Source organism: Leucoraja erinacea, chromosome 7 (assembly GCF_028641065.1).
Source record: "Leucoraja erinacea ecotype New England chromosome 7, Leri_hhj_1, whole genome shotgun sequence".
Lineage (NCBI taxonomy): Eukaryota > Metazoa > Chordata > Chondrichthyes > Rajiformes > Rajidae > Leucoraja > Leucoraja erinaceus.
Genome location: NC_073383.1, coordinates 45,170,838 through 45,197,519, shown reverse-complemented (window position 1 = coordinate 45,197,519; position 26,682 = coordinate 45,170,838). Strand labels below are relative to the sequence as shown.

At 46.6% G+C, this 26,682-nt stretch overlaps 1 protein-coding gene across 2 annotated transcripts in view; it reads right to left on the bottom strand.

Moving 5' to 3' along the window:
* Window positions 1-26,204, bottom strand: part of fastkd2 (FAST kinase domains 2) — a 62,045-nt gene extending 35,841 nt beyond the window's left edge. For both annotated transcript variants that reach the window (XM_055638434.1, XM_055638433.1), the window contains exons 1-5: window positions 26,108-26,204; window positions 23,558-24,335; window positions 21,957-22,060; window positions 14,935-15,043; window positions 63-186 (exon numbers count right to left, since the gene is read on the bottom strand). In XM_055638434.1, coding sequence (XP_055494409.1) covers window positions 63-186; window positions 14,935-15,043; window positions 21,957-22,060; window positions 23,558-24,268 — 1,048 coding nt within the window. In that variant the 5' untranslated portion in view covers window positions 24,269-24,335; window positions 26,108-26,204. The remainder of the gene's footprint in view (window positions 1-62; window positions 187-14,934; window positions 15,044-21,956; window positions 22,061-23,557; window positions 24,336-26,107) is intronic.
* Between the last annotated feature and the right edge of the window lie 478 nt (window positions 26,205-26,682).

Below are 26,682 nucleotides of genomic sequence, written 5' to 3'. Positions count from 1 at the left end.
GGAAGAAGATCTAGAAAGGGTGTGAAGACAAAGACGAGAATTTGAAAAGTGAATGAACTTACCAATGATTCTGCTACTGCACGAATCCAAGAGTGGGTATGAGCGGTAACCCATGACTGCCAAAGTGATGAACATGTACTGTAAGTTTGGAAGGGTGAACCGATTCAGCAATGACAGCGCCTTTTCCTGTGAAATAGGAAGAGAGAGTCCTTAAATCATCTCACAGCAGTCAAAATCTAGGTTGGTTAATACTATAAATCACCATGTTCCTACTTAACTAGACTAAAGCCTTAAAATTGTATTGTCATTGCCAGTGATATATGTAGTACTACTTAGAGCTATCAAATGGGAATAGTATAACATCCATCTTAAAACCTGAACATCCTTGACACAAAGCAGTGGATAAGATCTGCATCACAGTCACTGACAGTGTCTAGTTACCTCTTTATACAAGAACATTAGTAGGACACTCAGCTCCTCATGCCTCTATCAGCATTCAGTTTGAGTGCAGCTGATTAGGATTTCAATTCAATTTACCTACCTTGGTTCCACATTGATTAATACCTTAGAGTCCACATCGATCAATACCTTGATACTGAGTTGGATGATCAGCCATGATCATATTGAATGGCGGTGCAGGCTCCAAGAGCCGAATAGGCCATTCCTGCACCTATTTTCTGTTTCTATATTTCTAGAGACACGACAGTTTGGGTCTGTATTCCTTGAAGCTCAGATGAATGTGGAACTTTATTGAAACACATAAGATCCTAAGGGGGCTTGAGATGTTTCCACGAGTAGGAGAATCTTGAACAAGGGGATAAAGTTACAAGATAGGGGTTGGTCATTTAAAACTGAGATGCATAGAAATGTATTCTCTCAGAGGGAAGAAAAGAGATATTGAGGCTAGCATTGACCAGCCATGGAGATATTGGATGCCAAGGAAGGTTTTGTGTGTTCTTTGCATGGTGGTGCAACAGTAGAGTTGTTGCCTTACAGCGCTTGCTGCTCCAGAGACCCAGGTTCGACCCAGACTACGGGTGCTGCCTGTACCGAGTTTGTACATTCTCCCCGTGAGTTTTCTCTGAGATCTTTGGTTTCCTCCCACACTCCAAAGACAGACATGTTTGCAGGTTAATTGTTTTGGGTTTGTATATTAAGTATAAGTGTAAATTGTCCCTTGTGTGCGTAGGTGTTGTGTGGGGGGGGGGGGGGGGGGGGGGGGGGGGGGGGGGGGAATCGCTGGTCGGCACGCACTCGGTGGGCCAAAGGGCCCGTTTCTCCCAAAATAAAAATCTACCAATCTCAATTTGAAATTCTCAGTCGATCAGGCCTCCCCAACAACACCCAAATTATTTTGTGAAGCAACGGATGTGGCTGTAAATGATTTCCAGATATCAGTGCCTAATACTTCCCCACAACTGTGCATGTTCTCCGATCAGGAGAAATATTTTCACTCTGTAATATGAAATAATTTGAACATCTTAGTAAATCTTCTTATCGAGTCCACACACAAGATTAGAAGTTGTTCAGCCAGAGCTGAACACACTTCTCGGCATCTGCATGCAATGGTTTCTATCTTGCGCTTCTTGTGCATGGTGGTGGAAAGATTGGTGAAAACAGGGTCGTGAAAGCTCTTTCCTTGATCCCATCTTAGTAAATGTTCTCTAGTTTAAAAAGGCAATACCTATCACATCTGATATGATTTTAGCCTTTTAGCCCTGCTATTATTTGGGTAAGTGTAGAATGCAAACCATCCAAGGAGCAGTGATGCAAAGTCCTCCACATAGGGTTTGACCAGAAAGCTGTGCATTCGTTACTATTACTTTACTTCCCTCTTCTTCTTAGCAGCAGGCATGAGACAGGAAAAAACTGAAAAAAGAGGAAGAGATAGATAGATATAAGATAGATATAATTTAATTGCCACACAACCAAGGTCGGTGGAATTTGGGTTGCCAGCAGCGGTACAGTAATAAAGAACACACAACCACAATAAAAATTTTACACAAACATCCACCACAGCATTCATCACTGTGGTGGAAGGCACAGAACTTGGCCAGTCCTCCTCCATTTTCCCCCGTGGTCGGGACCTCCACCCTCCACAGCCGTTGCTGCGGGCGTCCAGATGGTAAGGGACAAAGTCAAAGTCAAGGTGAGTCCAGGATCGGCTCTTCCCAACCAGAGACCGCGGCTTCAGGCTGGTGTAGGCCGCAGGCCGGCGGTCAAAGTTTTAAAGTACCTGCCGTGCCGCAGCCGGAAGCACCGCAGTCTGCAGGGCCGGCGGTCGAAGCTCCCCTCCGGGGATATGGTAAGTCCATACCGCGCCCACGGTAGAAGACGGCCACGGGCCAGCGGTGGAAGCTTCTTCTTCCCCCGGGTCCTCCACGAGGGATCCCGGGCTGTAGACGCCGCACCAGCTGGAGCTCTGCAGACCGCTGCTTCAGGCTGCCGGCTGCCGCGGGCCAGCGTAATGGAGCACTCCCCTCCAGCGAGTCCCAGCGAGGTCTCACCCGCTCCGCGCTGAGAGTCCACGCTGCGCCCGCCGCTGAAGCTCCGGGCGCGTCTCCGGGAAAGGCCGCCCGATCCTCGATGTTAGGCCACGGTGGAGGCGATCTGAAAAAAAGTCGCCTCTGCATGGAGGAGGCGGCCGAAACGGTTTCCCCCACACCACCCCCCACACATAACACACAAAGAAACATTAAAAACAGACTTTTAAACATACTAAAAAAATAAAAAAAGTTGAAAAAAAACGGACACGCTGCCGACAGGCTGCTGCCAGTGCAGCGCCCCCTAAGAGAGATGGGGGTCCAGGGGGGCATTGCCCCAGGTAGGTTTCCAAGGAGCAACGTTCCTGGCAGGGGTAAAAGCGGGCAGCGCTCCTTTTATGCAGAAATGTTTTGATAATTTTGATAATGCAATCAGCTGTTTGGCCTGCCCTGTGCTTGAAACGGCAATTGCAATGGAAAGGAAAATGCAATCAGCTGTTTGGCCTGCCCTGTGCTTGAAACTGCAATGGCAATGGAAGTGAAATGAAAATGCAATCAGCTGTTCGGCCTGCCCTGTGCTGGAAACTGGAATGGCAATGGAAATGAAATGAAAATGCAATGAGCTGTTCTGCATGCCCTGTGCTTGCAATTGAAATGGAAATGGAAATGAAAATGCAATTTCATGAGATCCAGGCCAGGATAGACTTTCCTCCTTCATTGCTGTGATTTGCAGAAAAAAATGGAAACTGTCTAAAATTGATTCTCCCCTTCTCCCTGTCTCTCTCTCTCTCTCTCTCTCTCTCTCTCTGAGTCTCTCACCTGTTCTGGGCAGAATTTCTGGCAGTTTCTGAGCTGCCAGCCCACCAGGCCTGAGTGACTGAGCTGTCAGCCCACCAGGCCTGAGCTGTCAGCCCACCAGGCCTGAGTGACTGAGCTGCAAGCCCACCAGGCCTGAGTGACTGAGCTGCAAGCCCACCTGAGTCTGACTACACGGGTTGAAACACAAACATCTTTATTGTTCAGGTCATCAACTACACAGCAGATCATCACATGTTCACACTGCTACTCAGACTGGCAAGCAGTGGGCATGACTATAAATGTTACAATTAGGCAGGGTTATAATTACTAAGCATTATAATTGGCTAACATGCTATAGCCAATCTACATCTCTTCTTCTATAAATGAAAAGTAGATACAGCGTTATCACTACGATGAGTAAATAAATTGTTAAATGCAAAATGCCACATCTACGAATAATGTTAAACATAGTCGCCGTATCTAACAAGCGGCTTACTAACCCGCCCGGCCCGCGTACGGTAGTGGGCTGCCTCATCAACCTTTTCCTCCGAAAAGTTAAGGGCACGCCTGTGTGAGCCAACAGGGCTCTGGGGAGACACCATAGGGGACGACCTTTGCGGGGGTACAGGTGAACCGGGTACAAGGGGGGGTGGGGGTGTAGACCGACGCAGGGACAGGCGGGAGATGGCAGCTGCAGGCATTGGAGCGACTGGAACAGCGATCACTTTGAAGTTCAGTGGAGGGGCATCAGGACCCTGGAGCGCCGGACGTCGGTCCTTCACGGGAAGGATGTGTTGACGGTTGCGTCTGTAGATGGTGCCGCCGACATCGACAAGGTAGGATCGTGGCTCTTTCACGGGGCCATGGATGAACCCCAATTTGGTATGTCCTTTGTTCGTCTGTAAACGAACCACTGGGCCTTGGATCAGTGGTTTAAGTGGCTTACTGGTTTTGTCGTAGGCACATTTCTGCGCGGCTCGATTGGATTGTACCCGTGTTTGAATTGCAGCAGGGCAGAGGACTTTAGGCTTTAGGTGATCCTGAGTCACTGGCAGTGGAGGTCTTGTCCGTCGGGACATCAGTCGTTGGGCTGGAGAGCCTAAAACACGGTCTCTGCCTATATTCCTCAGGTTCAGATTTTGCCAGGACGGAGCGTCCCATAAGTTGTTTAGCACTGCGAACAGCGCGCTTGGCAAGTCCGTTGGACTGTGGGCACTCTTGGCTGCTGGTGGCATGTTTAAAGTTCCAGCGTTTGGCAAAGTCTTTGAACTTTTGGCTGGAGAATTGGGTCCCGTGGTCAGTCTGAAGGCGGGCTGGAATGCCGTGTACGGAGAAATGCTGAGGGAGTTTCAGGATGACTAATTCTGAGGAGATGGTTGGTAAAAAGTCAATTTCAAACCAACTCGAGTATAAATCCACCAGCACGAGATAGTGTTTCCCGTTGGTTGGATTGTTTGTTTGGCCAGCCGCCTTTAATGATAGAAGTTAGCAGCTGGGAGGTTTTATCCATGGCAGTTGGAACGAAAGAAACCTTTAGAACGGAGAATTCCTCATGTTCGTAAGGATGTTGTTCGCTGGTGGCGCTGGTCTTTTCATATCTGGGCATAGCGCTGTTCGGTATCCATTAGTGTTCTGGAAGCGTAAGATACCGGCAAAACATCGCCGTTGAGAGAGGTCTGCAGGCATGCAGCGCCTAGTCCATACTGGGATGTGTCGCGGGTGATTATAACTGGCAGGTCGAGGTTAAAGTAACACAGAGTTGGCGCACTAGCGAGCTGTAGTTTTAAAGTCTCGAAGGCTCGATGGTGGTTTGGGTACCAGGACCAGGTGTTGTCCTTGTGGGTTAGTTGACCTAGGGGGGCTGACAAATCGCTGAGATTGGGGATGAACTTTCCCAGGTAATTAACCATGCCTAGAAATCGTTGTAGGCTGGTGACGTCAGTTGGTACTGGCAGCTCATTGATTGCTGCAGTCTTCAATGGGTCTGGGTTTAGTCCGTTGCTAGTGAACACGTGACCTACGTAAGTGACTTCGGAAACCCTGAACTTGCATTTAAGTGGGTTCAGCTTTAAGTTGATGTCTCTGGCACGGTCCAGTACTTTACGTATGCTTGCATCGTGCTCGGTGGCATCGCGGCCATAAACTAGAATGTCATCAACTATGATAGCACAGGGGAATTCTGCAAACAGTTGTTCCATTGCATGCTGGAAGACTTCGCTGGCAAAGTTGATCCCAAAGGGCATTTCCTAGGAACCAGTAACGTCCAAACGGGGTGGCGAATGTTATTAATGCCGATGAGGCATGATCTAACGGGTTTTTTCCAAAATGAGTTTTTGACATCCAAGACTGCGAAAACCGTTGCGTTACCGATTTGTGCTGCAACGTCCTCGATGGTCCTCATAGGATAGTGTTGGTGTTTGATTGCTGTGTTCAAATCTTTAAGATTGATGCAGATGCGTAACTCCTTCTTGTCTTTCTTTGTGGTGACAACCATGGTGGAGACCCAAGCAGAAGGCTCGCTGACTTTGGCGAGGACCCCGATGGAGACCATATGTTTAAGTTCATCGTGTATTTGCTCACGTATACCATGCGGGATGCGGTGAGGGTGACTGTATGGTCGACAATGATCTTATATATTGTAGGTAGTTTGCCGAGTTGGTTGTCAAACAAGTCTTTGTAGTTGGATAGCACCTGTTTTGGTGGTCCCTCTGTCAAACAGAGTTTGTGAATAGCACACCCGAAATAGACCAAACCCAGGTTATGGCACGCATCGATGCCTAGCAGGGTTTCAGAACTTGGCTAAATGATGTAGAATAGCAAGTCCTTGGTCTGTTCATTGATGGTACATTTGAAATCGGCTTTGCCCAGTGGGTGTAGAATTTCCCCTCCATAAGCATGTAAGGTGGAGGAGTCTTTTCACATGCGCTCAGTGGTTCTTATCTTGTTGAACACTTTGAGTGACATGACGTTCACGCGGGCACCATTATCGACCTTGGCGATCAGTGGTTTGTTATTGACTATCATGGTCACAGCAGGATCAGTAACTTTGCCTGTGGTGCGCAGGTTTAGGGAAAGCACGGCAGACTCAGTGTCTGAGCTATCAGAGACGTTCCCGTAGGAAGATTCGGCTTGTTCATGAGAATCCGACGGGTCTTGTTGAATCAGGTGCAGCTTCGACCTTGGACCTGTACTCCCACTAGACCAACAACAATTAGCAAAGTGGTTGGTTTTTTGCAATTATGACATACTTTCCCATAAGCTATGCAAAATTGGCGCCCCCTGGGGTGGAAATAGTTAGTTTGTGCACCTCGTGTTAGGCATGTTCTGAACATTGCTGGATGCATTAAGAAATCTTTGCGGAGAGTAACTAGCCATATTCACACTTAGTTGTTGATAAGCATTCGCGCTATCATAATCAGCCAGTGGTGCCACAGTCTCAGCCATCAGACAAGCATGAATAGCCTGATCTAAAGGTAGGTCTGCATTTCGTAATAGTTCAGCTCACAGCTTTTGGTCACTCATTCCTCCCACAATTTTATCTCTAACAAGTTCATTTGTTATCTCACCAAATCTGCATCGAAAACTGATGTGTCTCATGTCGCTGATGAATCGTTCCACAGGTTCATCAGGCTGTTGCACTCGGGCAAAAAATCTTGTCCTCTCAAGGATTCTATTGGACGGTAGGTCACACAGTTCTCTGAACTTTCTCAGCAACATCATCGAGTTATCTATAGATTCTGCTGGCACCAATACCTGTCCATTCGCATCCAGTTGGGCAGGTGCAAATTCAAATGAATCAGCGCGGATCATAGCCTCCGGACCCGCTAAATTCAACAGTAGCAAAGCCTTCAAATCGTCGGGATCGTTGCGGTGAACGATGTGTATATAATGAGAGTAATCTTTCTCAAACAATCTCCATCGCTCGGCGATATCAGAATCAAACACAAGCGGGCTAGGCTTTCGACAAGAGCTAGCCATGTTCCCAAATCACAAAAAACACAAAAATAAAAACTGGTAAACGGAATAAATCGCGATAAACAGACGTGGGGCAGACCCGATCTGACACCATGTAAAGAGCTGAAACTCACACGGGTTGAAACACAAGCATCTTTATTGTTCAGGTCATCAACTACACAGCATGTTCACACAGCTACTCAGACTGGCAAGCAGTGGGCAGGATCTTACACTATGAATGTTACAATTAGGCAAGGTTATAATTACTAAGCATTCTAATTGGCTAACATGCTATAGCCAATGCTACAGGCACTTTGGTCAGCATGGACGAGTTGGACCAAAGGGCCCATTTCCGTGCTGCATAAATCTATGAATCCATAAAACAAACACAATGTATCTAATCTCTCCTCATAACTGAACGCTCTAACCCAGGCAATATCCTGGTGAATCTCTTGTGCACTCACTCTAGCGCAATTCTATAGTTTGATAATCAGAATCGCACACAATATGGCTGAATCATTGTTTTATGAAAATGTACGAAGACCTCTCTGTTCTTATACTCTATATCTTTTCTATTAAAGGCAAACATTCTACATGCCTTATTTGCACCCTATGCTGCCACCTTCAGGTATTTTTGGACTTGTACAGTCTTTTTGTTCCTCAATACTCTCTGCGGCCCACCATTCATGGCATTTCTCCTGCCCTTGTTCAACTCAGCTACTCTTCCCAAAATACAGCATGTCACAAGTATCAGAATGAAATTATTTTTATCAATGCTTAGCCGAACTAACCTGCTGATCAGTATCATTCTGTAGCAGGAGATTGTCCTCATTGTCAACATCACATTTTTTTGTTTCTACTGCAAACTTACTACTTGTACCAACTGCATTCATGTCTGGACAAGCGTCCTGTCCTGAAACATTGTCTGTCCAGTTTCATCCATGTTGCCTGACCCACTCAAATCCTCCAGCAGTTTGCCTTTGGTTCAAGGTTCCAGCATCTGCTGTTTCTTATTCATCCTACATTCACACCCAACTTGTTAAACAGCAAGGTTTCCAGCATAGATTTCTATAGTACTCCTCGGGTCACGGGCTTCCAATCGCGAAAACAACCCTCCATCATCTCCCCACTCATATTACCAAGTTGGACAAAGCTGTGTGTGAACAGCATCAGTTATCCCAGCAAAAGAACCAGTGAAGGGCAAGACCTTCAACATTTCAATTACAATTTGTAAAATTGAGCTGCTGCAGATCTTGAAGAATGTTTTAGCTTTCACTCCATGATTTCCTTCCTCTGTGGAAGGTAGCAAATGCAACAGGACTAACTCATGCCTATGCCCAGATAGATTTGGAAAGGATTCTTCTTCACCCCACACAATCTGCTTTATCCTTTAGAACATAGAAGATAGAACAGTAGAGTAGAAGACAGGCCCTCCGGCTGAGAATGTCTGTGCCGAACATGATGCCAAAAGTAACTTCTATCTGCCTGCTCATAATCCATATTCATTAATTCCCTGCAAATCAATATGCTTATCCAAAAACCTCTTAAATGCCACTATTGTGTCTGCCTCAACTACTACCCCTGGCAGCACATATCACACATGATAGTCCCCACCAGACTGGCTGGGAAGCGAATGGAATTGGGGCTCAACACCTCCCTGTGTGCCTGGGTCCTGGACTTTCTCACCGCCAGGCCCCAGGTAGTCAAGATGGGAGGGAATACATCGGAGTCCCTCACCCTGAGCACAGGATCGCCCCAGGGTTGCGTCCTCAGCCCCCTATTGTACTCCCTGTACACACATGACTGTGTGGCTAGGTTCAGCTCCAATTCAATAATTAAGTTTGCTGATGACACTGTGGTGGTGGGCCTGATCTCAGACAACGATGAGAAGGCCTACCGGGAGGAGGTGGCTGATCTAGCATTCTGGTGGCAGGATAACAGCCTCCTCTTGAACATCAAAAAAACGAAGGAGCTGATCATGGACTTTAGGAGGGCACATCATCCGAGGACGTACACTCCATTGAGGATAAATGGGGATCCTGTGGATAGGGTGAACTGTTTTAAATATCTGGGAGTCCACATCTCTGAGGATATGACATGGGCATCACACGCCTCAGCACTCGTGAGTAAGGCAAGGCAGCGCCTTTACCACCTCAGGCAATTGAGGAAATTCAGAGTGTCTCCGAGGATCCTCCAGTGCTTCTACGTAGCGGCGGTGGAAAGCATCTTGTCCGGGAACATTACCATCTGGTTTGGGAATTGCTCTGCCAAGGACAAGAAGGCTCTGCAGAGAGTAGTGCGTTCGGCCGAACGCACTATGGGAACTTCACTCACCCCCCTGCAGGAACTATACAACAGGAGGTGCAACTCCAGAGCAAACAAAATCATGGGAGACCCCTTCCACCCCTGCAACGGACTGTTCCAGCTGCTACGGTCAGGCAAACGCCTCCGTTGCCATGCGGTGAGAACGGAGAGGTTGACAAGGAGTTTCTTCCCAGAGGCAATTTGGACTGTAAACTCCTATCTCACCAGGGACTAACTCTACAGAACATTTTTCCTTCCATTATTTATTATGTAAAAGAATATGTGTGTTATGATTGTGTTTATAATTTGTTTGGTTGTTTTGTTGTTTGTCTTTTGCACAAAAGTCCGCGAGCATTGCCACTTTCATTTCACTGCACATCTCGTATGTGTATGTGACAAATAAACTTGACTTGACTTGACATTCCAGGCATTCTCATTCTTCTGGGTGTTAAAAAAAAAAGCCCCGTATATATCTCCTTTAAACTTTGACCCTCTCATCATAAAGCTATGGGTCCTAGCATTTGATTTTTCCATCCTGGTATACCGATTCTGACCGTCTACCCTATCTATGCCTTTCATCTATCATATCATATCATATCATATCATACATTTATCATATACTTATTAAAAGTCTGATCTTGTATGTGTGTATATGTGTGTGTATATGTGGTTGTCATTACATCTTCGCAAAAACACCACGTGGTAACGATTATATTTTTACATATTCTGATTGACATTTTTCCCCTCTAAGCAGAGAACACCTTCACTGAACATTTTCTGCTTTATTTCTCGACATATTACAGATTAAATGTTTAAAAAAATCAAAAGACTTTGAATTTAAAACGACCAGCATCAACTGATGACATCACTGAACACTTTATGCGTTATTTCTCGACTTATTACAGATTAAAAGTAAGAAGTTTTAAAACATCAAAAGACTGAATTTAAAACAACCAGCTTTCAGTGATGACGTCACAATGGCTTGGCTAGCAGTGATCAGCTTCACTGAGGATTTCATCCTATATTTCCCGTTATTCGCGATTAAAGCTTTAAAAATGCGAACTTTCACAAGATTTTAAGATATTCTGATTCACATTTTTCCCCTCTAGGCAGAGAGCACCTTCACTGAACATTTTATGCTTTATATCTCTACGTATTACTGATTAAACTTTAAAAAAATCAACACAATTTGAATTAAAAACGACCAGCTTCAACTGATGAAGTCGCAATGGCTCGGCTAGCAGTGATCAGCTTCCTTTACGTTCAAGAACGGCTTGAGTTGGAGGACCATGCCTCCCGTGGGGACAACGGGTAGGGAACGGGTGGTTGGAGGAAGCAGACCCAACGGGTCTGCACGGTCTAGTATATACGTGTGTATATATATATGTGTGTGTATATGTGGTTGTCTTTACATCTTCGCAAAAACACTACGCGGTAACGATAACATTTTTACATATTCTGATTCACATTTCCCCCCTCTAGGCTGAGATCACCTTGACTGAACATTTTATGCTTTATTTCTCGACTTGTTACTTATTAAAAGTAAGGTTTAAAAACATCAAAAGACTTTAAATTTAAAATGACCAGCTTTCACTGATGACGTCACAATGGCTCGGCTAGCCGTACCTTCCACGCTCTTCGAATGTCAAACCCCCCCGGAGTATTCACAGCCCATCCCCCCCCCTCCCCCCCCCCCCCCCCCCCCCCCCCCCCCGCCGGGGGTTATTCACACCCCCCTACACCGCCCAAAAGTCGGCCGCCGATGGAACAAAGATGTAGTCGGGGCCTGGCCAAACTCACAGAGAATCGGAAACCGCATCAAAAACAGGCAGCAAACCCCCCCCCCCCCCCCCCCCCCCCCCCCCCCCCCCCCCCCCCCCCCCCCCCCCCCCCCCCCCCCCCCCGGGTTTATTCCACCCTCGAACCCTTCACCCCAGGTTATTCACAATTCCCCCCCCCCCCCCCCCCCCCCCCCCCCGGTTTATACACATCACACACCCCGCTGGGTTATTCAAACCCCCTGGTTATTCACACCTCCCTCCCTCTTCCCCGCTGCCTCTAAAATGCAGCCAACACCCCCTCCCTCGCTACTCCTCCCCCTTCCTCTCTAACCCCTCCCCCTCTACCCCTCCCTCTCTAGGGAGTGATGAGTATTGGGACCTATGGGTGAGTGGTGGTGTATTGCATTCGGGGACCAGCCCTCTTCCGTGACGCCACGCGCCCCCCTTCCCATCAATCTCTACCACCCTCCCTCTCTGCCCCTCCCCCTCCCTCTCTACCCCAGTCACGCTCTCCCTCTCTACCCCTCTCCCAGGCGGCAGCGACGAGCAGGTAGGTGGGTGGGCAGGGCAGGGACGGGCCGAGTGGCAGCAGCAGGTGGGCAGGGATGGGCCGAACACCAGCAGCGGGCGTTCGGCCAGGACGGGGACGGGCCGAGCGGCAGCTGAGCCGGAGCAGTTTGCGCGGGCCGAGCAGTTTGCGCGGAATTACGCACGCACGCGTGCGCTTGCGATTCAAACTGGTCCAATCGTCAAGTCAACGGGATCTAAATCACAGCTAACAATGAATGACCTGTGAAGGAAGGAACTGCAGATGCTGCTTTTTATGGATGGAGGTGATTTATTCACCTCTCCCTCTCCTTTCCCCTACCCGCAGTCTCTAGAGGGAGGGAGGCAGTGACTGAGGGTAGGGGAAAGGAGAGGGAGAGGTGAGGGATTGGGGGAAGGGAGGAGGAGAGGGGAAAGATCCTGGGGAGGCGAGGAGGGAGTGTGGATTGAGGGAGGGGAAGAAAGGGAGAGGGGGAAAGTGGGGGAGGTGAGGAGAGTGGGGGAGGAGGAGGAATAGAGGGAGGGGAGGGGAGAGTGGGCGAGGTAGGGAGTGGGGAATAGAGGGAGAGGAGAGTAGTGGGGGAGGTCAGGAGGTATAGTGGGGGGGGATAGGGAGGTGAGGAGTGGGGGATAGGATAGGAGGGGAGGAGTTATGGAGGGTGGGAGGGAGGGAGTGACTGAGGGTACCGGAACGGAGACAGAGGGAGAGGTGAGGGACGGCTTGGGGCGGGGAGGAGGAGAGGGGAAAGAAGAGGGAGGGTGAAGAGGAGAGGGAGTGCTGGGGGATGATGGGAAATGAGCCGTGCCTGCGCAGTTGGGGGCTGCGTGAGTGGTGCAATATTGCTTTGGGGGGATGGGTTGCATTGGGGGGAGGGGGAAACGGGCGAGCGGTGCAATATTGCTTTGGGGGGACGGGTTGCATTGGGGGAAACGGGTGAGTGGAGGAATATTACGTTGGGGGATCAGGCCTCCCGTGTGACAGGGACCCAATGGGTCCCACTTAGTCTAGTAATTTTATATAGTTCTATCAGGTCTCCCCGCAGTCTCCGGCATTCCAGAGAAAACAATCCAAGTCTGTCCAAACCCCTGCTACAGCTAATACATCCAATCCAGTCATCCATCTGGTAAACCTCCTATGCATCCTTTCCAAAGCCCCCATATCCTTCCTGTAATGGGAAGACCAGATCTGCACAGAATATTCCAAATAAGACCAAACCAAAATCCTACAAAGCTTCCTGACTCCAATACTCAATGCCCCGACCACTGAAACCAAGCATGCCAAATGCCTTCTTTACTGCTATCTCTACAGAACGTTTTTCCTTCCATTATTTATTATGTAAAAGAATATGTGTGTTATGATTATGTTTATAATTTGTTTGGTTGTTTTGTTGTTTGTCTTTTGCACAAAAGTCCGCAAGCATTGCCACTTTCATTTCACTGCACATCTCGTATGTGTATGTGACAAATAAACTTGACTTGACTTGACTTGTTTTGCCACTTTTGGAGTTATGGACTTGAACTTCAAGATCCCTCTGCACATCAATGCTGTTCAAGGTCATGTCATCAATTGTATATTTTCCCCTTACATTTGACCTCCCAAAGTGCAAAACCTCACACTTGCTCGGATTAAACTCCATTTGCCATTTCCCCACCCATTTCTGAAGTTAATCTAGATCATGCTGCATACTTCCTCACCAGTTCTGAATCCATACAACCATTAGCATTGTTAATCCCCTGCAACCTGACCTTCTGTATCAGCCTACCAGGGTGAACAGATCAAATGCCTTACTAAAATCCATGTAGACAACATCCACTGCCCTTCATTTCCTATTACAAGGTCCAGTATGTACCCTTCTCTTATCCACATATAGTTTCAACAAACCCTCTTAGATAAACGTCACAAATACTGTCCGTATAATCTTTGGCACTGAGCAAGTTTGTCAATATTGAGTAAGTTAGTCACCCACAAAGGCAACTCTTTTGCATTGGCATCTCTCCGGAACCTGTCCACAGATCTTTTCCTTCATCTCCTGCTTGCTATTGAAGGGGCCTGTGGTACAATCCTATTACGGTGCATGCATCTTTCTTCAAGCTCACCTCATTGGATGAACCCTCCAGTATGTCCTCTCTGAGTGTGCCGTGACAGTCTCCCTGTTGGTAGCAAACCTCTTCCACCTCTTTTATCCATTCTCATTCAAACCCCGGATTGATTGCCAGACGTGTAGCTCTTGCAAACAATGTTCTGCAATGGCCAGAACATCATAGCCCCAAGGACCGATTGAGGCTCTAAATTAATCTGCTTTCCCTGCAATCCCACATGCATTGAATTAAAATAATCATACTTTAGCCCATGAGTAGCACCATATTTCTTCACCTCTCCCTGCCTCACCTTCCTTTGAGACTGACTGGTCCTAACCTCTACCTTCCAATCACTCATTCCAAGTACTGACCTATCAGGCAAAACAAAAATATATCTTTTAAATCTCCTTTAAACTTTCCTCCGCTCATCTTAAGCGATTATATGACATTTCCATCCTGGGAAAAAGACTGACTGCCTGCCCTGTCAACCTGCTCATACTATATTGCATGAGAAGTCTACACTTCTATCAAGTCTCCACTTAACCTTCAAAGCTCCAATGAGAAAAATCCAAGTTTGTTCAACCTCTCCTGATAACTGAAACTTTTGAAAAGCCTGAATATCCTTTCCATAATGTGACGACCTGGAACTGCATATAATGCTCCAAATGAAGTCTTACCCTAGCTTTATATGGCTACAACATGATTTGCCAACTTTAATACTCGATACCCCAACTGATGGAAGGCCGGTATGTCATATGCCTTTTTTATTACCCGATCCACTTTCCATATGGAGGTGGTTGAATCAACCACAACTTTCTCAACGAGATGGAAGGAATGGACTCTTCACTCTATATGTTGTACAGGTTTAATTGGATAGCACACAAACAAAAGCTTTTCACTGTATCGTGGTATGTGTAACAGTAATAAACCTAAACACGGCTTGGCTTAAATGGTAACACCTCCATTATGAGAATTAAATAGCGCCCTACCTCCAGTTTCTTCTTTAGAGGCATTGAAGATTCTTTACCAATACATCTCATTATAGTCTGCAGGGCCACCACCGTCTTAATTTGTGAAATACGTAGTTCTACAAGTAGTCTGCAAGAAGAACAACAAATATTGTATCCAATTCTGTTTCTCCAGGTGTGAAAGATTAACATTTTGAAAACTGGTTCCAGTCATTTGAAAGCATACTTATCTGGACAAGCTAAGTAAGTCAAGGATGGGATGTAAATTCTACCAAGCCACTTGCTTGCCACATGCTGGGCCGATACACAAGGTTATGATAATCATAATAAAAACTGCAAAATTGAAATAAAAACAAATAATGCAGGAAAAACTCAAAGTGTGAGGTAGCATCTGTGGAAAGAGAAACAAGATTATGATTAGGGTCTGAGAGCCTCATTGGACCCAAAACATTAACTCTGTTTCTCTCTCCACAGATGCTGCCTGACCTGTTAAGTGTTTCTGGAATTTTCAGTTTTTACATTACATATAGTATACCAGGTTGTTCTGGACATCAGTTCTGATCATTTTCCATCCATTACCTTGGGAAAGGTGCAGAATCAAATGTGGGAAATGTGGAATTTCACAATATCACTGTGTAACAGGAGTGGAAGAGTAGAATCCTTAATCTAGGGGCATCAAGGAAAACCACGTCCTTTGTCCAGAATCAGTAATGCTTAAATTTGTTATTGCCTTTGATTATTACACTGCTTTATGCATAAAGGTTGTATACATAAAATACATGTTCTGGATACGAGGCATTACTGATTTATAAAGATGACACTAGAACCAAGTTGCTGTTTTGATACAAATACATCTATAGATGCTCCTGAACACATCATCAGTGATGTTGCCTGGGGTCATTGGGTGTTTCGGGTCTTTCAACATCAGACACCCTCACCCAGGCGACCCAGCCGTGGTTGATCAGACCACGACTTGTGTTCAGGTGGCATTCGCTCCTCCCCATGGACCTCCTCTCCTGATCCAGAGCCATCTCGAGGCCTTCTCCGCTGCCTCTGTGGTGTTCTTGATGGCCCTTCTCCTTGCTACTCCATTGATGCCCAGTGCACTCAAGGCTTTGTAGAGCGATTGCTCTGCAAAACCTCTGCAGCCAACCTCGATGGGCATACACCTTGCCTTCCAGCCCTGCTTACGGCAGTCTATGACCAGTTCTTCATACTTGGCCATCTTCCTCTCGTGGGCCTCCTCTAGACGGTCCTCCCACAGCACTGTCAGTTCCAACAAGACAATGTTTTTGGTCGCCTCTGAGACCAGGAGGATATCTGGCCTCAGGGTGGTCGTGGCAATGTGCTGTGGGAACTTCAGCTGTTTTACCTGGTCTACGGAAAGCTGCCAATCCTGCGCTGTCATCAAGATTCCTGACGGATTCCTGGCTGCTGTGTTTCTTGGCAGCTGCACTCCGGCCTTCACGAAGGTGATTATCTGGGTGGTGGGGCGCGCTCGTCTGCAGCTGCTGATTCCCATGCTGATGGCTTCCTCAATGGGTTTAAGAACCTGGTCTTGACGCCAGGTGTACCGGCCCTGCCCAAGAGCCGGTACACCTGGACACTAGAACCAAGTTGCTGTTACTATTAGTGCAAAAAAAATGAACATCCTGGGGCTCTAAGGTCTTAAAGAAAAAGACTACAGGGTGATGTGGTAATGGACTTTTAACATTGAAATGACTAACAAGCAAGCATACAAAAGTCTATTCTAAGTCAGCAGAATGGTGCAGGTAGGAGTGCCTCTGCCTCATAGCACGAGACCCCAGTTCAATCCTGAGTTTAGGTGTTGTCAGGGCTCTCGCTTAACTTTTTTTCACTGTTGCCAGCCGGGCAACCTTGGCAGCTTTTTAGGTTGCAAAATGACAATTTAGGTGGTCATTTAAGATGGCTTGCATGACGCGTGCGATAATGTGCTCGGACGAAGTGCGTAGTTTACCAGTCAATGAAGCATTCACATATTATTTCAAATAAAGTCACAAACTAAACATATTCACCAATCAAGACATGATATATCCCACAATGACATGCAGCAAAATTATAAGACAGTATCTCAACTCTTTTTACACATTGCAATGAATGCAATTTCTATTAGTTCTTTCCACTTCCAAACAAAAATGTGGTTGGATTATTCAGCGTATGATCAACCCGTGTCAATAAATCCTGGACCATGGTCACATAAATGCGTATGTATAGTTGGGAATGTTGCTCATTAAATAACTACAGTACTGATACTCCATATTAAGAGCATTGTTTTGCGTTAAAATGAATTCTGTAATAACGTGTCAACGGCAGCAGTGACAATCGAACACTGCGGTTTTAATGTTCCACGTGTTCACAATTTAATTAATCCATCTTTATGGATGAAAACAAATAATAACACTGGGAATTAAAACACATTTGATTGCATTCCATTATCAAACATAGTCAAAGTTCGCTCTGAAGACATTCTCAGGACAATAGGGTCAGGGAGGGGTGTGTGTGTGTGTGTGTGTGTGTGTGTGTGTGCGTGTGCGTGTGTGTGTGTGTGTGTGTGCGTGTGTGTGTGTGTGTGTGTGTGTGTGTGTGAATCAGTGCGGGGTGGATAGATGGGGGGGGGGGGGGGGAGGGTTTAGAAGGCAGTCGGTGCAGAATGGATGGATTGAGGCAGGTGAATTAGTACGTGTTGGTTGGAGTAGGTAAAATTGTGAGGGGAGAGCGTGGGGGATGTCAGTGGTGTTGAATGGGGGGGGGGGGGGTTCAATACGGGATGGATGCGGGTAGACAACAGTGCTGGAGAAACTCAGCGGGTGAGGCGGCATCTATGGAGAGAAGGAAATGGGCAACGCTTCATTAGGATGGAGAGTGACATTGTTAATTCAGAAACAATGGTTCTGAACTTAAAGAAAGGTAACTTTGAGGGTATGAGACGTGAATTGGCCAAGATTGACTGGCAATTAATTCTAAAAGGGTTGACGGTGGATATGCAATGGAAGACATTTAAAGACTGCATGGATGAACTACAAAAATTGTTCATCCCAGTTTGGCAAAAGAATAAATCAGGGAAGGTAGTACATCCATGGATAACAAGGGAAATCAGGGATAGTATCAAAGCGAAGGATGATGCGTACAAATTAGCCAGAAAAAGCAGCATACCGGAGGACTGGGAGAAATTCAAAGACCAGCAGAGGAGGACAAAGGGCTTAATTAGGAAAGGGAAAATAGATTATGAAAGAAAACTGGCAGGGAACACAAAAACTGACTGCAAAAGTTTTTATAGATATGTGAAAAGAAAGAGATTAGTTAAAACAAATGTAGGTCCCTTGCAGTCAGAAACAGGGGAGTTGATCATGGGGAACAAGGATATGGCGGACCAATTGAATAACTACTTTGGTTCCGTCTTCACTAAGGAAGACATAAATAATTTGCCAGAAATAACAGGGGACCGCGGGGTCAAAGGAGTTGGAGGAATTGAGTGAAATCCAGGTTAGCCGGGAAGTGGTGTTGGGTAAATTGAATGGATTAAAGGCCGATAAATCCCCAGGGCCAGATAGGCTGCATCCCAGAGTACTTAAGGAAGTAGCTCCAGAAATAGTGGATGCATTAGTAATAATCTTTCAAAACTCTTTAGATTCTGGAGTAGTTCCTGAAGATTGGCGGGTAGCAAACGTAACCCCACTTTTTAAGAAGGGAGGGAGAGAGAAAATGGGGAATTACAGACCAGTTAGTCTAACATCAGTAGTGGGGAAACTGCTAGAGTCAGTTATTAAAGATGGGATAGCAGCACATTTGGAAAGTGGTGAAATCATTGGACAAAGTCAGCATGGATTTACGAAAGGTAAATCATGTCTGACGAATCTTATAGAATTTTTCGAGGATGTAACTAGTAGCGTGGATAGGGGAGAACCAGTGGATGTGGTGTATCTGGACTTCCAGAAGGCTTTCGACAAGGTCCCACATAAGAAATTAGTATACAAACTTAAAGCACAAGGCATTGGGGGTTCAGTATTGATGTGGATAGAGAACTGGCTGGCAAACAGGAAGCAAAGAGTAGGAGTAAACGGGTCCTTTTCACAATGGCAGGCAGTGACTAGTGGGGTACCCCAAGGCTCAGTACGGGGACCCCAGCTATTTACAATATATATTAATGATCTGGATGAGGGAATTGAAGGCAATATCTCCAAGTTTGCGGATGACACTAAGCTGGGGGGCAGTGTTAGCTGTGAGGAGGATGCTAGGAGACTGCAGGGTGACTTGGATAGGCTGGGTGAGTGGGCAAATGTTTGGCAGATGCAGTATAATGTGGATAAATGTGAGGTTATCCATTTTGGTGGCAAAAACAGGAAAGCAGACTATTATCTAAATGGTGGCCGATTGGGAAAGGGGGAGATGCGGCGAGACCTGGGTGTCATGGTACACCAGTCATTGAAGGTAGGCATGCAGGTGCAGCAGGCAGTAAAGAAAGCGAATGGTATGTTAGCTTTCATTGCAAAAGGATTTGAGTATAGGAGCAGAGAGGTTCTACTGCAGTTGTACAGGGTCTTGGTGAGACCACACCTGGAGTATTGCGTACAGTTTTGGTCTCCAAATCTGAGGAAGGACATTATTGCCATAGAGGGAGTGCAGAGACGGTTCACCAGACTGATTCCTGGGATGTCAGGACTGTCTTATGAGGAAAGACTGGATAGACTTGGTTTATACTCTCTAGAATTTAGAAGATTGAGAGGGGATCTTATAGAAACTTACAAAATTCTTAAGGGGTTGGACAGGCTAGATGCAGGAAGATTGTTCCCGATGTTAGGGAAGTCCAGGACAAGGGGTCACAGCTTAAGGATAAAGGGGAAATCCTTTAAAACCGAGATGAGAAGAACTTTTTTCACGCAGAGAGTGGTGAATCTCTGGAACTCTCTGCCACAGAGGGTAGTTGAGGCCAGTTCATTGGCTATATTTAAGAGGGAGTTAGATGTGGCCCTTGTGGCTAAGGGGATCAGGGGGTATGGAGAGAAGGCAGGTACGGGATACTGAGTTGGATGATCAGCCATGATCATATTGAATGGCGGTGCAGGCTCGAAGGGCCGAATGGCCTACTCCTGCACCTAATTTCTATGTTTCTATGTTTCTATGCTTCGGGTCGAGACCCTTCTTCAGACTGTTCCCCCCATTCTTCTTGAATGGGGCAGGGGTATCAGCGCAGGATCTATGGGAGGTTCAGGATGAATGGGGTGTGGGTCAATACAGTGTGGATCGGAGGGTCTGTGCAGGATGAATGGGGGATCACTACAGGATGAATGAGGGGAAGGTGCAGGGTAAATGGAGGGTGGGTCAGTACGGGATGAATGCGTGGATTAGTACAGGATGGATGGGGGATCAGTACAGGATGGATGGAGGAGAAGTGCAGGATGGATGGGAAAGGGGTAAGCACAGGGTGAATTGGGGAACCAGTGTAGGATGGAGGGGGGGGGGGGGGGGTGGGTGGGTGGGTGGCAAGAGAATCAATGCGAGGTGGATAGGGTGATCAGCGCAGGATGAATAGATTGGGGAGGGGAGATGGGGAGGGGAGCACATGGGATGTCAGTGAGGACTGAATCGAGGCGGGAATGGGGATCAGTGCGGGAGGGAGAGGAGGGGTCCCAGGATAAGGGGGGGGGGGGTGGGAAGGGGTGGAGGGGGCGTACAAGAGAGAGAGAAAGGGGGGCGAGGTATGGAGGAAGGAGAGTCAGCGCCTCGGACAACATCGCCCCACTGCCTTGGCCATTGGGAACTCCTCGCCACCGCCTCCCTCCTCCGCCAGCCAACAGCAAGGTGCGGGGCCGAGCGGTGCAGCTCAAAGATCCCATAGCTATAGTATCTTTGGTGCAGCTGCTTCAGAAGGGTCAGAGCAAATGACGGGTCCTGAACAGCGGCAGCAGCAGCCGCGACAGTGGCTCCACCGCCCCCACCCCGTCCGCCCTGATAAGGGCCTCTGCTTGCAAACTCGCTAACGGCGCACTTTCAAAACAAACCCTCCCGCACGCCGAGGCCTCCCCCTCCCAACCTCCTACCGGCCTCGGTGTGCGGGAGGGTTTGTTTTGAAAGTGCGCTGTTAGCGGGTTTGCAAGCAGCGGCCGCTATCAGAGCGGGCGGGAGGAGCAGATGGAGCCACTGTGCGGGGCCCGTCATTCGCTCCAACCATTCCTCACCCCGCACCTAGAATCTATCCCACGCAATACAGCCGTCACCGCCGACACAAAACATCGCTTTCCTTTTCTCCAGAGATGCTGCCTGACCCACGGAGTTACTCCAGTTTTTTGTGTCTATCTTCGGTACAAACCAGTATCTGGTTGCCTAGCCGGGCAAAATGACTCGGTGTTTAGGTTGCCTGGCAGCGCTTTGAGTGGTCAGTGGCACCAGGGCAACCGTTAATTTCGAGCCCTGGTTGTCTAAGTAGTTTGCACATTCCATCTATGATAATGTGTGTTTTGTCTGGGTTCTCAGGTTTCCTCCGATAATCCCATAAACATGGTGGTCATTGGGTTGATTGGCCTCTACAAATTGCCCCAAGTGTGTACCCGAGTAGCAGTCGAATCTGGGAAAAATTTATGGGAACATGTAGTCAAAATGAGATCCAGATTTAGGATAGGATTAGTTGTTGATTATCGGCATAGATTCAGTGGGCTGGGGGTGGGGGTTCATACATACAACTAACTTGCTAAATCCAATCTGGAAATTTGGAAACATTTCTTTACGTAGAGAGTGGTGAGAGCAGGAATCTGACTACCAAACACTGCAGCTGGGAAACAGCAAAGGTGCCTTCTCAGGAAATTTGGTAAAAGTACCACAGGCAGGTAAAGTATATGTAGATGCGGAGAGAGAGGCCTAACACTGAACACAAACAGAGTTTGGTCTGGTGCAGTAACTCACAGCTTTGCTACAAAGCCTGAAGGAATAATAGGAAGATCAGGATAGCAGCAATGGGTTCCAGTATTTACAGCGAGTTGTAAAGCACATCAGGAAGAGCTGCGATTCTGCTTTGTCCATCAGCTTACCTCAAGCCTGCCCGCAGTGAAATGACGTTCTTGCTCTCTTCCATGTTCCTCAAGCAGCTGGACAGTACCGAGAGAGCCCTCTCGTCAAAGTCGTTCAAGCGCTCCTACAAGCAGGACAGACACATTGAACACACAGTATGCTACTTGCAGTCACACACATCTAAAATTAATCTGTCAGTCTAGCAAAAATACGAATGATAGTAGATAAATAAACTATGTTTTAGAAAACTGGGTTTTATTAAACTATTATACACACCCCACGAGGGTAAATAAAATATATTTTAATCATACACTCCAATTTCCTTTCTGGGATGTTCCTAGTTCACTGAAGACTGCAGAGAGACATCTAAAAACGGGACAGCGGCCTGGTGAAGCTACAGCACAGTAAGCAAGAGAGCTCAGCGATCCGACAAATCAAGCATCAGGTCAAAGCTCTACAGTTTGGTGTGGCACGGTGGCACAATGGTAGAGTTGCTGCCTTACAGCGGATTCGATCCTGACCAAGGCATTTGTACGTTCCCCCAGGACCTGCGTAGGGTTTCTCCGGGATATCCTGTTTCCTCCCACATTTCAAAGATGTACAGGTTTGTAGGCCAATTGGCTTGGTAAAATTATAAATTGTCCCTAGTGTGTGCAGGATAGTGTTAGTGTGTGGGGATCGCTGGTCGGCACAAACGCTGCATGCTTCTGCACTGTATCTCTAGACTAAACTATGAGTTAATAAGTCACTTCTGATTCTGTTAAATTTCCCCCCAAGAATGTGACCGTTTCCCCACTGAGGTAAAAACATTAGGAAGAGAGCATACAACCCATTCTGCCATTCAACTGAATCATGACTAATCAATTCTCACTATCTCCTTTATTCTATTTCCCTTAATACATCTCTTCAAAAATTTATTGATCACAATCTGAAAAAGATTCAACTGATCCACAGCCAATTCCAAGATGTAATCATGGAGTAATCGTATAAAAATACCAAAACAAGAGCAAAGGTGCCAGTTAACCCCTAGAAGCAAGGAACTGCAGATACTGGTCTACAAAAAAAGAAACAAAGTGCTGTAGTAGCTCAGCGGGACAAGCAGCACCTCAAGAGAACATGGATAGGCGATGTTTCGGATCAGGGCCCTTCTTCAGATTCTGTTGGGATATGGGAGAAAGGGTCACCGCTGGTGGGAGACGAGAGAAGGGGACGTGACTAGTTGGACATAGGAGAAGGGAATCCATGTTGTCCTGAGATGCTTCCTGACCTGCTGAGCTACTGAGCACTGTGTCTTCTTCCATAAGCACACCCCTGTTTAGTACGGCAACTTGGTCAGGTTATTTTAATTAATTAAAAGTTCTCCGCATTTATAATTTTTGGAATATTCCTATTGCATGGCAAGTGGGTAAAAAGTTCTAAACATTTAGGAATGTCAATCAATATCCACCTTTACACACAATTTAATATTTGCTGCTCTTCTTTCAAACTGACTATTTGAATCTCTGTTACAAAACAGGTTTATTTTTCCATAAAATGATATCATGTCACAGAGGTAAATTGTAACTAGTCAGCCTACAGTTCTGTCCAGTTCTGTCAACAGCAAGGCCCTGGTTGTATTTACCTGGGAGACTCTGAGCAGTGTCTGGATCAGACGACTCTGCTGGCTCACCCCCATTTTTACCAAAGCGAAGAGGCTATACACCAAGTCATTACAGCTCATTAGCTGAGCTTCCTTCAAGGCCTTCTGGCATATCTTCTCAAAGAGTGGATGCTCGAACATCAACTTCTGTTCGTAACGTCTCTGATCATCTGACATTCTCTTTATCGTTTCCCACATGGTTGTCAGGGCATTGCTGGTATATTTCCACGCCATTTTGGAGTGTTCATACAAGTCTAACACATCACTGGGAGAGGTGCATTGTCGAAGCTCATTACAGAATTGTTCCCAAGATGTCCTCATCTCAGTTGGTCTTTCCAACTCTGTGGAAGAACCCTCAGAGGTTGGTCCACTGTATTGAGATGATGTTCCTTTTGCTGAACTGCCAATGGAAGGATCAGATAAAACACTAGAATCTTTGGTGTCTCTGTCACAGTTATTTACATCTTCTGCTTCACTGGGAATTTGATGTATCCTTTCAGAATACTGGAAGCGGATTAAAGTTAAGCCCATACAATTTCTCAGATGGCAAGACAAGCCATTTTGTTTCCTTAATGTCTCAAATCCATGTTTTTGGATCAAAGTTCTGCAATTTCTGTAACCAGTTGCAGTGGATCCTCGGGTGCACAGTCTCAAAATCCTAACAAGCCGACTTCCAGATTGATGGATATTCATGACGAGGCCCTCAAACTAGCCCGAAACCAACGCATTAATTCACACAAGGCAACTGATTTTTTTTCAACTGTTGTAAGAGAAAGAAAAAAAAAAGGTTAATGCTGCAGTAGTTATAAAAGTGACAACCTCGCAATTTCTCTACTCTTAACATTGATCGGTTTGCTGTCTTTGTCCTTCCAGAGTTAAGATATTTGAAATGTGTTGTCCGAAGAGCTTTGTGAGTTGTTGCAACATATGTTGTAGATAGTGGGGCTACCTTGATAAATGTTGAAGTGGATCACTTCACATTCAAAACAAGAAGGCTATAGACTAACTAACATTACAAGTGGGGTTATTTTGTAGTTGCCCCCATGATGATTTAATGGTATGGAGGCCTTGCTAATATGCCGTCGCACTGGGAGTAGCCAAGGCAGCTCAAGATAATACATTCTGGTACATGCTCATCACGTTTATGTAAATAGCAATTTGGTCTCTGTGGACAATGTCTGAAGCTGGTGCACTGGGATTAGATTAGGCATATTGCCTTATTCAATGCGAGCCCCCATAGGATATACAGTGAGAACTGTATTGCCTGCTCTTTTCAAATGACAGGCCTGGCACTGCAAAATATACTGGACAGAAAAAACACTCCAGGAGGGAAGTGAGCTTGGATGAGCGAGAGGGGATGATCAATTCTTTGCCTGATGATGCCTTCTCCTTACTCCCATTCCCCAACATGGAGGTGGTCCAGAAAGCCACTCTTGAAGTACTAACTGTTGAGAGTTTGTCCTATTCCCCTGCTCTATCACTTCTGCCCTACGTTCACTTCCCTCAAATGCCCATGGGATTCCTGTTCGAAATCATTCTTGCGAACAGCAACTTCCTGTTATGAGTGGCTCAAGAAGGCAGAATTGCAGAGTAATCAGGAATGGTGATTACATGCTGTCAATGCCAGACACATGCCAACATCCTGACAACAGCTACTGTATAGCATGTCAGCTTTACCTCAATGGGCACTGCTTTTAGTAAGATGCTCACATCAATCAACATTTAAAAAATCCCAACATCTGGTCATACTACATTGGTGTGATCGGGCAGGCATTTCATATTACCAACATCCCCACAATTATGGAGGTACAATAAGCTGTGGATGCTGAAACCTTGAGCAAAACATAATGCTGGAGGAACTCAGCGGGTCAGGCAGCATCTGTGGAGGGAATGGACAGTTTTGGTTGGGATCCTTCTTCAAACTAATAGGAGTTGGGGAGGAGGGAAGAGAAACCTACATCATAAACTTGTCTCCCATCTCCCTTTAATCCTTCCTCTTCCACCACCCCATCTCTTTCCACTGATATACCTCCCTCCATTATTACATTTCACTCCTCCTCTTTCCTTAGACTAGATCTCACATCTTCAGTATTGAAGTGGAGGCAAATCTTGAAGGGTTGGAATAACTCATGGCCCACGTTCTCCAGAAATGCTGCCTGACCCGCTGAGCTACTTTGTGTCCTTTTGCAAGCAAGTCAACCTCGATCCAGAGGGGAGGCACATGTTGCAGCCAGGGTGGTGGGGTGCACATTATTTATGGGTTGATCCAACCCGTCAAATTGTGGTAGTGGCAATACCTTTGAACATGAGGCAGACCAGGGCCAACAATCGGGGAGGATCCCGCTCCCGGGGTCAAACGCTGACCCGCACTCATCGCGGGCCGGAGGGAGCCCCGGAGAAGCTGCCCTCGATCTGTGCCGCCCGCGTCTGCCTCAACCTTCCTCATATCAGGAAACGCTCACGCTCTGCCGGAGTGACCGACGCGAAAGCCTCCAGTTCCCGGGTTTAAACATCTCCTTCCCCCCGACTCACCTCCATCGCATCCCCGACCGTCCGCTGGCCGCCGCCATCTTAGAATTTAAACTGACGCGAGCCCTGTTGAAGGCGGAGCTGTTCACGCTGCGTCACTCCAGCTGAGCGTGAGCGTTTCCTGCTGATGGTGAAACTCTTATTACAAAATCCAACTGTAACTTATTCCATCTTGTGCCCAACTTGTTTCTGCTTTTCGCCGTTAGTGTTCTTCATTGTTCTGATCTTAAAAATACGTTCAGTGCGTTTAGGGGCGATATTCGGAAAGAAACTAATTCAAAATCGACCAAGAACAGCATTGGCATGCGTTTAAAGGGGCTGTCCCACTTGGGCCACCTATTTGGCGAGTTTTGAAGAGTTTAAAAAAAATGACATGTTGAAGACCTCCTTCAACTATGTAGAAGACCTCCTTCGACTATGTTGAAGACTAGCTACACCTAATTTTGGGAAAATTAGACACAAATTAGAAAATTAGAATAGTGGAGAGTGAAGACGACCTTCTTCGATTTCGTTTAACCTCCCATCGACTAAGACGAAGGCTATCTACGACTATCTCCGACGACCCTTGATTACCTATG